The sequence below is a fragment of the Nelumbo nucifera genome, chromosome 2, assembly GCF_055504915.1.
Source record: "Nelumbo nucifera cultivar China Antique chromosome 2, China Antique-T2T, whole genome shotgun sequence".
Taxonomy (NCBI): domain Eukaryota; kingdom Viridiplantae; phylum Streptophyta; class Magnoliopsida; order Proteales; family Nelumbonaceae; genus Nelumbo; species Nelumbo nucifera.
Window position 1 is genome coordinate 27,532,168 of NC_142650.1, and position 15,492 is coordinate 27,547,659.

The 15,492-nt window shown below is 34.8% G+C and overlaps 2 protein-coding genes across 5 annotated transcripts in view; one reads left to right on the plus strand and one right to left on the minus strand.

Annotated features, from left to right (window-relative positions):
• LOC104586164 (uncharacterized) overlaps window positions 1-979 on the plus strand; it is a 196,209-nt gene extending 195,230 nt beyond the window's left edge. For both annotated transcript variants that reach the window (XM_088899100.1, XM_088899099.1), the window contains exon 20: window positions 28-979. In XM_088899100.1, the coding sequence (XP_088755226.1) occupies window positions 28-328 (301 nt within the window). In that variant the 3' untranslated portion in view covers window positions 329-979. The remainder of the gene's footprint in view (window positions 1-27) is intronic.
• Window positions 980-3,621: 2,642 nt separating this feature from the next.
• On the minus strand, window positions 3,622-8,370 carry ARP6 (actin-related protein 6). 3 transcript variants are annotated; one of them, XR_733403.3, is made up of 8 exons: window positions 7,590-8,370; window positions 6,197-6,407; window positions 6,056-6,119; window positions 4,911-4,995; window positions 4,773-4,823; window positions 4,658-4,697; window positions 4,396-4,531; window positions 3,622-4,221 (listed from the first exon to the last, which is right to left on the minus strand). XR_733403.3 is itself a non-coding variant. In XM_010243239.3 (8 exons), the coding sequence occupies exons 1-7, from the start codon at window positions 8,276-8,278 to the stop codon at window positions 4,413-4,415; spliced, it is 1,293 nt and encodes a 430-aa protein (XP_010241541.1). In that variant the 5' UTR covers window positions 8,279-8,367; the 3' UTR covers window positions 3,622-4,221; window positions 4,396-4,412. The 3 variants fall into 3 exon arrangements, 1 of the variants encoding a protein (XP_010241541.1); XM_010243239.3 differs by having other exon boundaries at window positions 4,396-4,542; window positions 4,635-4,697; window positions 7,590-8,367; XR_016081969.1 differs by having other exon boundaries at window positions 4,082-4,221; window positions 4,635-4,697; window positions 7,590-8,369.
• Between the last annotated feature and the right edge of the window lie 7,122 nt (window positions 8,371-15,492).

Here is a 15,492-nt window from a genome sequence, read left to right on the forward strand (position 1 = left end):
AACTGCTGGTTTAATCAAAATATGCAGGGCTTCAATATTGTATGTTGCAGCTGGTGCATTGCAGGAAGCATTAGCTGCATTCCGTGATGCACAGCAGCCAGACACAGCTGCCCTTTTCTTACTTGCTTGCCACGAGATAAATGCACAAATTGCTTCCAAATCAGGGAATTCAGATGATCTTTTGAGGCTATCAGTTGAAAACCAAAAATCTATCTTGCTCCACCTGAATCCTGATCATCAAGATGTGATTGCAGTGAGTGAATGTTATGGGCAATACCAGAGGAAACTAGTGCATCTTTGCATGGATTTACAACCTGCTTTTGACTAGCAACAATGGTTTGCAATGTACTTCAATTTCTCCATTCGAAGATCCCATCTAGGTGGATCTGGAATCAAGGATTTCAAGCAACAAATCAATTTGCCAGTTTGGAGGTTTTTAACATCAAGATTTTCAAGATTGCTGGCTTCATTTGGTACAGCTAAAGAGTTCGCAGCTAATGCAGTGTTTTAATAGCTTTGGCTTGCATTGATTTCAGTTTGACTTGTTTTGACGATTCCAACTGGAGAAACCAGCAAATCAGAAAGCACCATAGCGCAATTCTTGGGTGATCTTGGGGACAACATCTTGACCTAGTTGGTTGCTCAAGATTGGAATAGCAACATCGCATGCAGTGATATCACTGATTGGTTGCTCATTATTGAAGAAATCATGTCTCGGATATTGGAGATGTATTGCAGCTGTTCGTGAATTAGCAATATAGTTTTATAGTAACTCAGTTTTCAAGATGAGTTACTGGTACAGTGTACCCTGATGAGCCCAAAATTGTTGCCGGAAAAGTTTTGGATATAAAGATAATGATTGGTGATTGGTGATTGGATGTTGGGTGTTAGTGGTGGGTTTTGTATGTCAATATTCTTTATTTGTATAAAGATATCATTGTAGAATACCTTCCATATCATTTGAATTATTCATTCGTCATTGCAATATCTTCATCTAACTCTTTACACGTTTTATGTTGAAAATTTTTCGCCCTTTATGAGTGCATGGTGTGTTTTATAATTTATATGCATAAATGCATGTATAGTTTATTAAATACCTTGGAAAATAAAAATCATGTATTTTATTTTTGAAAATTTACTAATTATCAATATAATTTGGAGGGACAACACTCTTGTATAAAAACTTTTTTACGTTCTAAGATTTGAGCCTGGACATAAAGGGTTTTAAGTATTAACCTTAGCCACAGGTTCTAACTCCTGGTATTTAGCATATTGGTGGGTTCAACAATATATATATATATATCGTATTGTACCCAAAAAAAACTATATATCGTACAATTCATACCGATACTTGAACCTTGCTACCATATGTTTTGAATGTATTTTTTATTAGAATTTCTGAAAATTTGACATTCATAAAGGATCAAAATATCGATAAAATACACCCATATATCAGGAGTATCATATCTGTAATGTAGACCCCAAAATGCATAAATACACCCATGTAGAAAAAGTTTGGGGATTTTAAAACTTTGAGAGCTTTAACAGCATATACCTATAAATAAATAAATAAATAAATGATGAATATCACTCATATCAATACTCACGAATACCCAATTGAGGGTATCGGGTGTGTTGATATTTTGATCCTCTTATCAAGAAGGCAGTGAGTTGAGAGAAGGGATCATTGACAATATTCAAACTCAGCCCTGGTCTAGGATTAGGAGAAAAACATTCATTCGGGATTTCTGATCAATCTTCATTTGGCATGATATCTGAAGCCTCGACGGGTGTTTCTATCCAAAAATTGGTTTTCAGTTGAACGTGTGCAGATTGCAGAAATGTCATTTCTCTGCTCTAACAATCCATTTCTATGGTTCCCTTTGATTTTCAGAGTATCAACGCATCGTGCATCGCATCCATGTGGCCGTGTGGTTCTTTTTATCGTAGGCCTCGCCCTCTAGTTAGTAGACAACTAGAGATTGCCAGCATTGACGGAGATAATGGCCATTTCTTGATTGCTTTCATATTATAGTTTGAATATTCTTCTGATTCTCTGCATTTGTCTAGATTTCTCTCACTGCACACGTACGTAATAAAAGGAAAATAGTAGAAATAGGTTTATATCAGCTTAATCCAACAAATCTCGCAATCTTTAGGTCTACCTCTAATTGTTTGTCATGTTTTTGGCACGATCCAAAAATGGCAATTGCCATTTTTTTCTACAATTAAGATGTAATGCTGATGCAAGTACATTTTCACCTTAGGCCCTGTTCATTTTTCGTTATCACGACAACGCTTTTTACAGGAATAATATACTCAGATATAGGGTTATCAATGGATTGGATCCGACCAGATGGATCCAACTTGATTGGGCCAATTTTGGTTTCGAGAACTAGAACTACCGGGTCAGCTCTGGGTCCTGATATAGGGCTCCGATTACTATCAGTTCGAAACTGGTTTCATCTAGTCCCAAACCGGTTCAAACCCAATCCTATATATAGAGAGAGTATTTAATATATATTAAACATAAATATTTGTTTTTTATTTATTATAATCAGATCTATCGGGTCAGACCTGGGACAATCGATCAAATCAATTCGATTCTTGTTCCAGCTGGTTCCAGCCCAGACCCGACCAATTGATAGCCCTATTCAGATACTCACATTCATTTGTTTTCGTTAAGCATACGTATTATAAAGAATACCCATGTAAACACACTTCTCAAGTTATTTTTAGGGTAAAAGACCTTTTTTGACCGCAAAGGGTAAAAGATTTAAGGAAATTGTATTTTGGGTTTACTTTGGTCCCCAAACTTCATAACATGTCAATCTAATACCTAAACTTCTAAAATGTGCCAACTTAATACCTAATGTTAACCAGCCATTGTGATATATGAAAAGACAAATGCCTTTTAAATGTCATCTAATTTTCTTTATCAAACATCCAAATGCTTCTCAACTCTTCTCATTCCCACGCCCAGATTTAATGGCTGCAAACATTACCATTCCCTTGCAAAAGTTATAACTCAGTTTCGTCTTCTTAAGTAAGAATATAATAAACAGTGTTTTATTTCAAAGGATATTTTTTATATTTTCAAAAATTTTAAATCACATGATGTGACATGTCACATGATACACAACTAAGATGGTAAAAATTTTCATAAGTTGACCTAAATGTAAATTTTAAAAAAGAGCTGAAATTTACCTTGTATCTGTTAGATTTGACGGGTTGTATCTGTCAGATTTGACGGAATGAATTGGAAGACTTGTTAAGCCTTCGCTATTTTTCAAATGTTCAATCAGAACCAGAGAGTAGATGAATTTAGAAAGACTTTATACAGAATTGTTCCTGCGATGCAACATTTAGATTTGGACTCTATTATGACCAGAATTGGCTTTCTTATTACTGTGGTAGTTTTTGTTTCTGGGAGATGTACAGATACAGACGTATCACAGGAATCGATGCAACTGAAAAGAGGTGATTACAGCAAATATAAAGCCATACCACAACGTCTCTAAAAAGATTTGATCCATGCCTAAGGAAAAAAAAAACGATCTGATCCATGAACCAAATCCTCAAAAATCACAGCAAACGGAAATCCAACACTCTGCACATCCATATCACAGAATTCAATGCAACTAAAATGCGGTTAAATCTCTCACAATTCTTCTGAAGCATAATGAAAGTTAGAACATTATATACCATATGATAAACGCAGTCTCACTGAAGGCACTGAAAGCAAAGATTACTAAGCTGCAATATATCGTTCATTATGACATTCAAAATAATACACGAAACGGTTTACCTTTCTAGCAGCAGTCTAGTAGAGTAGGCCAGAAGTAGTTGGCTTACGTAACATGGTCGCGTTGGAAACAAAAAGATTAAACTGCATCCAACTTTGGGTGTTACTTCGTCCCATCCATATTCCTCGTTATGATTGCATGCACCCAATAATGGCGAGAGAACATTTGCTTTCATTGATATAGCCTTTGCATGCCACTTTTACCTTGTATTTTTCCAAGTAGGCTCTGGCATCTTGGCACCTACATTTACCATAAAAACAGAAGCCTTAAGCATCTGAAAAGCACTCCATTAACAGAGAAATGTCCAAGCAGCTTGTGCTGTAGCTTTTCCATGTTGACATGATGGATATATTTGTCCAATTCCGTTTAACAGCTTCATACAGAAATTCTGAAGGTTTCTTCCAGAGACCTTCCTCTGCCACAAAGAAGAACAGTTACTGCTATGAAGAAGATAAAAAGAGACACTTCAAAGAATTTTCTCTGCATGACACTCTATGCCAGGAGGAAAATAAATATGGGGATTTTTTTATAGGAAAAATCATCACATAGAACAGTTGCGTCAACAACCATATAGGATCTCGATACATACATTTGTACTTTGGGTGCTCAGTGAAAAAACCGTCGTCGACAGCGGGCAGATCCTAACTCCTCATACTCGGACTTGGTGACGCACATTGCCTCAAAATCAGGACTAGATGCAAGAAGTGAACCCCCTCTCCATACACCTAAAATTGGACTGGACAAAGCAGTAAGAGAAATACAAATTTATACCAAATGGAAAAGACAGAAATGCAAATACCAACTCTACAGCTTAGGGTAAAATTTTACTCTTCTTGAGTTGTTATTTGTACATGATAGTCATCAGGTACAAGAGGTCGAAGCTCCTTTTCTCTGCATTAGTTAAAACATTATGGCCAGGAATGTCATTTTTATTTGACAAATTAAAAAGTGTTTGCAGAAGCTTACAGTCTTTGAGCAAATCGAGGGAATAATGTGCTTCCACCAGTCAAAATAATGCTGTCCACATAAACATGGAAACAACTTTCTTTAATTGGAATGTGCTTCAAGCTCCAATGGCTAATGCTTCAAGATTGTTAAACCCACCTTTCATAGAGTACTGGGTGAAGATGAGGATGGCAGGAATTTACAGCCCGTACTATGCACTCTGCCAGACCAGCTTGGTTCATTCCTTTAAAGAACATGACAAATCAAGACTTGTAAATGATCCTCCTACACTTTCATAGATACCTATTTAATATTTCATACTTCTTCATATACTAATTATGAATGTGCAGAAACATGGAAATGTGAGGTAAAGCACCAGATTTTTAGATGTGAGACAAAAATCTCAAGGCATGAAGTTTAAGCTTCATAAATTACCAATTTTTAAAAGAAACATCAAACTAATACAAGGAAAATTTTAAAACATGCATATGATTATACATTTATATAGGAAAATTGGAAAATTAAATTTTAAAAGGCCATTACCTGATGTTGGTCCTGGTTATCCAAGGTCTTGGGAGGGGTAAACCGTATACAGACCTAACCTTTGGCATTTTTTGCACAGAGTGGTCATACTCAGACTCAAATCTGTGTTCTCATGTTTGTCAACTCAAGATTTTATCATTGCAGCAAGCAATGGCACCTAATTTAGGAAAGTATATAAATGAATAAATGATCGTGTAAATGATCCTTCAAAGCAAAATGGTCATGTAAATGACCCTTGAAAGCAATGTAGGAATCTACTTTGCCTCCAGATATGAGCCTCAAGGCTCAACTTTTTGCTTTCAAAAAACAAAAAAGACCTTGAGGCAGTTTCTTTGAGCCTTGCCATGAAGTGAGACTAAAGATCAGCCTAGTATATTGAAACATACATACTTCATTATCTGACCTGTTAATTCAACATAAACTATTCTCTTAGTATCTTGATAAACTAATATTATTCAGAGGATATCTGGGCAAATGCTGAAAAGTAACTCAGATAATGTCTATATGTCCAAGAGAGGTTTTAGCCTTTGTGTAACCACTACAAATAAAACAGTAGACTGAAGAAATGGCAACGGAGTTCCTTCTATTTCTTTGTAAAAACCACCACCACTGAACATGGATGCACTAATGAAAAGGTAAAAGGCCATTTCCCAATGTTGGGCACCACTAATGAAAAGGTTTCTTTTTTTTTTTTTTTGATAACCGGTATTAAATGGAAATTACAATCCAAATGCTACACAGCATGAAATGTGAATACATACCTAAGTCAGCAGGCCGAAAAATCATTTCTGGGACAAGGAATCGTTCATTTGTCAAGTTAAATTCCTGTAGACAATGTAAAGTATTTATAAGATCTAAACATTCTGCATTCATTAACAATGAAGAAGCTGTTTAGACACTACATTTTTTGTCAAATCAATTCTCTTCCTATCTTCAGGTTTTTCTGGAACTTCTGCACATCCATCCTTCATTCCTTGTGATGGAAACCAGGCTTCATCTGGCAATGTGAGGTACCTTTGTGCTTCATCCAGATCTTTTACATAACCCTTCATATGTTCAACACCATCAGGAAGGACATATGTGCATCTGAAGAGGTTATCCTTTCCAGGTCTCCTGTAAACATAAAAACATAATCAGTTGTAATTCCATTAACATAATAAACACATCATTATTGGCAGGTCTCCTACTGTAAATTATGTCTATAGAGAAGATGTAAACAAAGAAAAAGGAGTATGATATCCTTGGAATGATTTCAATAATAGCTGAACCCCATTTAGGTGTATGATACGTTCCATACACTTCAATTGGATCATGAAGACCAATCTAGGTATGGGTAAATCCATATGCCAATTGGTACTTATCTGTTACCTCTTCTATTTGTGGGGGCACAACTGACATGGAAGTTCATTTACATTAATGGTGTGGAGACCATCTAATTTAGCCAAAGTAACTGCCCCAAAGAATAACGAAGCTAGCTTTAGCATCCTTGAAACACATTCATTTATGGTTATATTATTATCATCATGCTACAACACTAATTCATCTCTCCATCTTCACCTGAGACATATTCTTGACTGCCCAGCATGCAAGACATGGCTAATCTTTATAAAGCTACTCAGCTTATAAAGTTTATCCTTTTTCTGGTATGCCTTGGCACTTAGTCTAGAAGGCATTTCCAACACATTTAGCGTGGTTTAATTCTACCAAAAACATGGTGCTCAACTTCCCCGTTCTTGGTTTCTTTGCAAATAATTTAACCTACAGTGCTGAGAATGATCACTTTGTAATCAAATGTTAGGAAACCAAGTAGAGATATTTCCATTCGAGTGCCTCTTTTACATTAAGAGAAAATGGGCATCAGTATTCCTAATTTTCCCGGTGGTTCACTTAACTTGGAAAAAAAAGAATGAGATAAATAAAATTAGGAAGAATGACATTTTCCTACAATTAGAATTCACTTTTTGGAAAATATATGTTTTCCACAGCCATTGCAGCTGTAACACTAAACACTGTAAAATAGTAATTTTCAGGAAACCATTGGTTTCCTTCATTTTACATGCAGCCAACGGTCCTTGATTAACCTTTTTCCGTTGAAAAAAAAAAAAAGAAATTAAAGAACTTAATTTTTCCACCCTATCCTTCCAAAAGAAGAATGTCCATGTGGCATTTCATTACAGAATAGTCAATTGCATTACCAGAAACCCTAAGCATTTCAGATGGACGATTTAACGGTGCAAAATGAATGGGGAAATATTAATGCAATAAAGAATTATCTTTATTTGCTATTTCCTGTACCTGGCAATCTGAAGGTCGCGAGGAACATTGAGCGAGACGAAACAGAGCTTCTCCTTGACATCATCGATGAGAAAAGTCTCATCCATGACATTGATGGACCGATAAGACACAAGCTCCTTGAGGTAGTTAGTGAGAGCCTTGCCCCCAAGATCAAGCCGCTTAACAGCATAATTAATGGTGAAATTCTGCAGCACCGGAGCGGCATGGGTGAACGAGAACCCACAGTCGACGACGAGACTACACTGCGCCCTCGAGATAAGTCCGTCAGGCCGGTGGCTAGCCTCATACAGGTGGACGAGGGAGGGAGAGTCGGCGACGTAGAGAGAGCGAAAGCCGAAGTCCTCGAAGACAAGCTCGTCGGTCGAACGCTGGATGGAGGGGAGGTTGAAGAGGGGCTCAACGAGGAGAAGGGAGGAGGCGGTAGGGTCCACGCGGAGGAGTGAACGGAAGATGCGGTCCCATATTTCTTTCTCGAGGTCGGGGTTGATGAGGTAGCCCCTGTCGAAGGGGCGGCGGAGGGAGACGGAGGTTAGGTCTTCACAGGCTTGGAGTTGGTCGGCGACGAGCCATTTCTTGGAGGAGGAGGGGCGGCCAAGGCAGTTGGGAACCACCGCCGATGGGTCTCTGTCGCCGCCGATTCCGGCTTTACAGAGCCCCCCGCCGTTGTCCAGCACCACCACGTTCGACATCTCTGATCTCCCTTCCCGACTACTTCACTTCTTAGTCGTTCCCGCCTTTGAGAAGACAGAATAGGAAGCATGATAATCACTGTAACTAATGTCTAACATCTTCTATAGATGCTACATCCTCCGCCGTACACAAGGCCAGATGATTGACCTTAGATTCTAGGTTGGTACAGGACCCATTTTTAACCGTGAGATTTACGTTGGGTATATCATTAAAATGACCGAAAAGCACTGTGGAGAGGTGGAAAACCCAATTCCATGGAATTCAAATGATATCCATGAACAGTTCAATTGCTGAAAGTGAGACATTCTTCGCTTGTGACTCTCATACGGCAGCTTCACATATGTGGGGTTAGTCAAATGCCAATGGCTTCCAACAGCCTCACTAAGTGCCCCACCACTCTAATCCATGTGTAGCAAAATACTTAGGTCTCGTTCTAGTTTTGGATTCTCGGTATATGGGTAAATGCATTTATTTGGACAAAGTGTTTCATGATTTAGGGAAATATTCATCCACATAAACTCACTTAGGTAAAGGTGTACAGTGACTAATTTATTCAAACAAATTACATTATTGAAGTGACAATATTATTTTATCACATATTAATGATTTTCGGTGCATACATAAATAATTTATCCAAATCTAAAAGTATTATTTTTCACTGCACCCATTTATATACCGGAAAATAAACACATGTTTATTTCTTTTCCATGGGAATGTAAGCAAGGCCACCTGCATGCACAAAACCAAGCTTACAATTATATTGGATTGAGTAAGAAGAATTAAATAGCCATGATCAGTTCAATAGAACTTTAGTGGATTTATAATCCAATACCAATTATTTTTGGATAAGCTTCTAGAGTGTTCCATGCCCACTATCCCAAACATAACAAGTTGAGCTCACCAGCCACCCAGTCAACCAAGTAATGTGGTATGTTGTGGGACTTAACAATATGTGCTTCGGCCCATTTATGTTATACCATACTTTGTTCTATTATGTTGTACTATTATTAAGTGATTGATTGATCTAGGCCTTCTTGTTTTAACTTATATTACTATAATTAATGGGGGGTAAGATGGTCATATCCAAGGTTCAAAATATTGGAAAACGATAAGTGTATCAGAAAGGCAATTTTAAGAAATGTATCGGGATACATCTTGGATACGTATGCGTATTGGATAAAAACTAAGATACGCATAAATACACTTGGAAACACTATAAATGCTTTAATAAATCATAAAAATACATCAATAGCACTAAATATAAGACCTCAATGAGGTGTATATACATTAAATTAATATATATTAATGGTTTTATAAAAAAATATATTATAGGTAATTATAATTTCATTAAAAATCCTATGCTTAACTATAATTTATAAATTATAATTCTTAAGTTTTAATGTTTTATGGGATGGGAAAAACTCAATTCTCTCCTATCCAACCATAAAACATGCATTTGCAAAACTTCTAAGTGAAAATATAATCAATGATTATTTATTTATTTTCAAAAATTATATAAAAAATAAACATTATATAATATATTCAAAAAATAGTTATTAAAGGAGAAACTTCAATTGCTTTGTGAATATGATAGATCATCCATAGAATTATAATATATTCAATCATTGTGATCAAATGATAAAATATAATTAATTAATTTTTAATTCTAAAAATAAAAAATAATAATAAAAAATTTTAATTGGTTTGTAGATATGAAAGATCATCCATAAAATTATAATATATTAAATTTTTGTGATCAAATGATAAAATATAATTAATTATTATTTCTTTTGTAATTCTAAAAATATAAAAATAAAAAAATACTAAAGAAGAAATTTCAATTGCTCTATGGATATGATAGATAAATCCATATATCTAAAACATATTTAGTCTTTAAAGGCAGGAAAAATTACATTTTCATTTTTTTAATTTATATTTTCCCCAAATATCTTCATGAAATTTCCATAAATTTATTAATAACACAAAAAAATATGATTTTGAATGTAAGAAATGTAGATCAACATAAATTTAAACATTCAAGAAAAAAAGAAATCACACGATATTATAAAAAATGGAAAATTTTCACCTATTTTTCCATATTTTTTCAAAATTCAAAAAAAAATAATGATTCACACTTGTTTCTTGCAATTTTTTGCAAATGTAGCACTCTAGGAATGAGGTTTGGAGTTTTAGATTCATTTGGGGGTGAAATAAGGCTTATTTCAAGGAAAAAAATCTTGCTTTTCCCTTTTCTTTTCAGTTTTTGGCTGTATTTTTTTTCGTTGATACACCCCGATATAATCCGATACAGGTCCGATACGCATGAAAAAAAAAAGACGAGATGTCCGATTTCCATACGTATCATGTAAATGTTTTTCAAAGACACAATACAGTACGCCCTTTATCGGGCATATTGTATTGAAATTTTAAACCTTGGTCATATCATATACTATTATAACCCTAATATAAATATCAATTTTATGGGTTGATTATAGTGTGTCGTCCTATACTCTTATCTCATTTTCTTCATCTTCTTTCTATATTTTCTCTTCTTTCCTCATGAATCTGAAAATAAGCATGGTGTCATAGTAATAATTAAACTATTGGTAATTAAGTAATATATGAAGATAATATGTCATAGGTTTGAATTTTGCTGAGCACATTTTAGGAATTCTATTAGTTAAGGACCTAGGCGGTTTCATGAAATTGGGATTAATTTAGTGGTTTTCTAGTTAAACTGGTCGATCAACCAGTTTTCACCACTTTTTAACCAAAGTAGTTATTGGGGCATGATCGAATTAGCTAAGGTCTCGAGTCACGGTTCAATCGGTTCGACCGGTCGTTCTGGTATAATTTTCTAAACATTAGGTTTTTTCCATAAAAGAATCTCCCAGGAGGCCCATAGTAGTTATTGGTATGCCTACATAGGGCGAGAAGTTGTGAAATGGTCATGTGGACGACTAGACAAACCTACTTCTCAAGTCTAGCTGTTGGACTACAAAAAGGTGACAATATAAGAGATTCATGTGGGCTCTAAGCAAGGTTAACTTTAGAGTATAAGCAAAGGGAGGTGTTGTTGTTTGACTTGTTCTACTTGATGAATATCAATTTGTATGAGTTCAAGATGTCTTCTAACATAAGTGAAGTTTCATCTAGAGATTCCAGGTAAGGGTGTCAATTGGACTAGATTTGGTCCAATCCATTGTGAGTCCATTACAAATGAACCAAGTCCAATCCAATCCAATGAATATTTTGGACCATTTTGAACTGGTCCAACTCAATGTTTGGACCGTCCATTCTATTCAAATTTGTTTTAATTTAGATTCATTCTAACCTAGACCTAGTCCATTAACACCTACATTCTTATCTTTTATCAATAGACCAAATATTGGCTCAATCCAATATAAATCCATTACAAATGGACTATGTCCAATCCAATCCAATAAATACTTTGGACCATTATGTTTGGACTAGCCCAATTCAATATGTCATATTAGTCCATCCAAATTGTCCAAATTGATTTTGGTTTGGACAGGATCCAATCCAACACCTGTCAATTGACACCCCTAATTCCAGGATTGTGGGCAATGTTATTCATCTGTGAAACCCTACATACAAATTACTAATGTGAAATTAAATGAATACATGTTGATTAGGTTGAAACTCAATTGTTTCATGACTCAACCTATTAGGGTTGATGGTCGAATTACAAAAAAAAAAGAGAATTAATTTCCTTTTTTATAAATGTCAAGAAATGATTTATTGGTATTTGAAAATCTAATATTTTAGAGAGATCTAGCAATAAACTATACCAGATTAGAAACACAAAATTAAATTGTGCATACATAATATGGAGTTCACAAATTGCAAATCCTAACTAAAGATGGTGTAGTTGTATCTATAAGTCGATCTTTGAACACCTTCTTGTCTGAATTCAATCTCCAACCAAGTTGGGAAGTATGCAGCTATGAGAACCACTTTATTTCTTATATTTTTATTCAAAAACACAACAAAGAACGATGGGAAAACAGTTTCTTCCTAAGCTGGCTCAAATTAGGGTTTATGGGAATCTAGAGAGAGTATAAGAGAGTGACTAGAAAGGTGTAGGCCAACCTCTTTCCTAATGTAATTACACTGAGATAATGGAGGTTCAAACCCATATCCATTCCCATATTTGACCCATATCATATGACAATTTAGTCTAACTACTCTTACTAGTAATGGGTTAAGGCCCGTTTCTTTTAAATGTTCATGTACATAACTATTGCAAGTCTTATTGGGCATGAACAATGTATTGCATGGGATCCATAAAGGTTTCATATTAGTCCACATGGGTTCATTCCATATTTAGAAAGACTTAGACCGAATTCATTACACAATGTCAGTGAACCCTTAAACCAATCAAATTGGGCTCAGTTTAGGCCCAACACTTAAGTTTAAGTGATATTTGGTTTCAACCACCCTATGAAGCCCAAAGATAATAGATTGATATGAGATAAAGCTTGTCAGGTTTTAGCCCTATAATGGTCTCTAGCTCTTAACCTCTCAGCACATAATGATCAAAACACTACTCACAATGAATGACATTTTTCTTAGTTACAAAATGCAGTGTTACACTCTCTATTTAGATGGATCATTGACTAAAACATTTTGTGAATTATTTTCAAAAAATATCATAATATAAGTATAAATGCATTTTGCAAAGAAATCTCAAATACAGTTTAAATCCATTGCTAACAGTTTTAGGTTTCCACTAAATAGAGTGTAAACCCCAACATTAACTTTGTTTGATAAAGTGGTTGATCATATCACAATAATCACACACTTAGGTAATATCACAAACTACTCCAACATACCCTATTTGATCATAAGTGGATTTCATTGATTAATATATCAAAAGAAACTTAGTCGAAAACCTAGTGTAGTATCATTATCAAGTATGGGGTTATATGCAACTTGACAATTTTTCTTATCTATCTCCAAGGTCCAAGTCATAACTAGAAATTGGTTCATGTTCAATGCTTCTTACAAACACCCATTGGTTATACTTAAGGTCTAACCCTAATAACTACGATAAGCTACTCCATTAGTTCAATAGTATAACAGTGTCAACCTTGTTTAGATAAAGTCCCCAAGTTTATCCAACGGCTGAGAACTTTATAAACTAACAAAAGTTTTATAACTGTCTGTTTAAGAAGTGGTTTATATAAGCATACCAATCTAAACTTAAAACAATAATGTATTGATTTTATTAATACATAAAACATATTATACATCAATCTAATTGGAACTAAGGGCATACGTTGTCTAATAATACAATTTTAGTGAATGGATCATTTTATTAAGATTCTCCATAATAAGTCATGGACTGCAATGATACATTGATAAGAAGATTAAGGAGCCAAAGGAAGAGGAACTGGATTATAGGACATGGTGTAAAGAAAATGTAATTGTAATGTCATGGTTTATACTTTCTAACTTCTATGACTCTTAAAATAGCAAAGACTTCAACATTATACTACAACCCATAAGATTTGGAAAAATTATATAACGCTTGTGGTCAATGAAAGAACATTACAAGGATTTACTAGATTAATCAATATATTTCAAGATTAACTCAAAGGACATGATTGTTGCAACTTACTTTGCTACACTAAAAGGCTTATAAGAAGAGCTTAACCATCATTTACTCCTTGAATGGGGCAATACCAAAGACAAAGAAAGGCATGCCAAGCAAATTGATGAAGGGGGAATATTCAAGTTCCTAGTTGGTTTAGACCATTGATATAAAAACATTAAAACACAAATTTTAGGGAGAGGTGAACTTCCAAATTTGCATCATGTGTTTTATTTAATTAAGAATGAAAATATTATGATGAAAGAAACAGGAATTGGTGTTTCCTTTTCATCACAATAACCAACCTGCTCTAGTTTCCAATAGATCTACGGGTGCAAAGGGGTGGATAAGAAGAATTTGAAGTATTCACATTGTAGGGGAGAGGGGTACACTAAGGATACATGTTGGATTATTCATCCTCACTTGAAACCAATGACACTAAGAAAAATGACAAGAACAAAACAAAGGTCCTAGCAACAACTTAGGCCATATAGCCAACTCAAATGTTGCATATAGAGTTTCTAAGAGTAACAATAATAGTTTTTATAACTTGGGACAAATCTCTACTCCTCTAAGTAGCATCCTAAAATTTATAGTCGAAGAGGAATATATCCTCAACCATTTAGGATATTTGGGATGAAAACTCATTTTTCTATTATTTGTCCAAATGATATTATTTTCTCCTTACCACTAAATGTTTTTTGTTGTGGAGTGAGAGAGAATTCCTCTAAGGTTTTCATTTGTCTCTTTTCATACTCATAGTTTTCTTCTTCTATCTTCTCCTTCTACTCCTTCATGGTCTGATGGTGCTTGCTCATCCACTCTTATTACTACTGCACCTAATATATAAAATGAAGAAATTGTTCCTACTATACAAGATAGCAAGATTGTTAAGAGGTGGTTGAGTTTTTATGTAGGGAAAATGAAGAGAATCAATCGGTGGATGACTGCAATCAGTTTGATGCCTCTAAAGCCAACCAAAGTAACATCCTTGTTTCTTTTGACTTTAATTTGAATCTTTTCATTGCATTGCGAAATCTTACCCATTCGTGTACTCTCCACCTAATAAATAAGTTTGTTTCTTATTTTCACTTGTCTCATACCTATTATTCCTCTATTTTTGTCTTGTTTGCTTTTTCCAAGTACTTCAAAGTTGTTATCATTCCTAAATAGAAAAAAAAACAATGGATAAGGAAATGAAAGTATTATTAAAGGTTTGTACTTGGGAGTTAGTGGATCTATCAATTTAAAAGAGTACGGTTGGATGTAAATGAGTGTATACCATAAAACATAAGGTTGACGACTCAATGAAGAGATATAAAGCAAAGTTGGTAGCAAAATGATTCACACAAAAAAGAAGGCATAGACTATACAAAAACTTTTTCTCTAGTTGCCAAGTTGAATACCATGCACGTGTTTCTTTTCTAATAGTTAACTACAGTTGGGAATTGCACTAGTTTGATGTCAATAATGCATTACTAAATGAAGATCTATAAGATAAAGTTTATATGGATCCTCCACTGGATTATAGCATGAGTGGGAAAATATACAAGCTAAAGAGGGTTCTATATATGCATAAACAATCTCTTAGAGCCT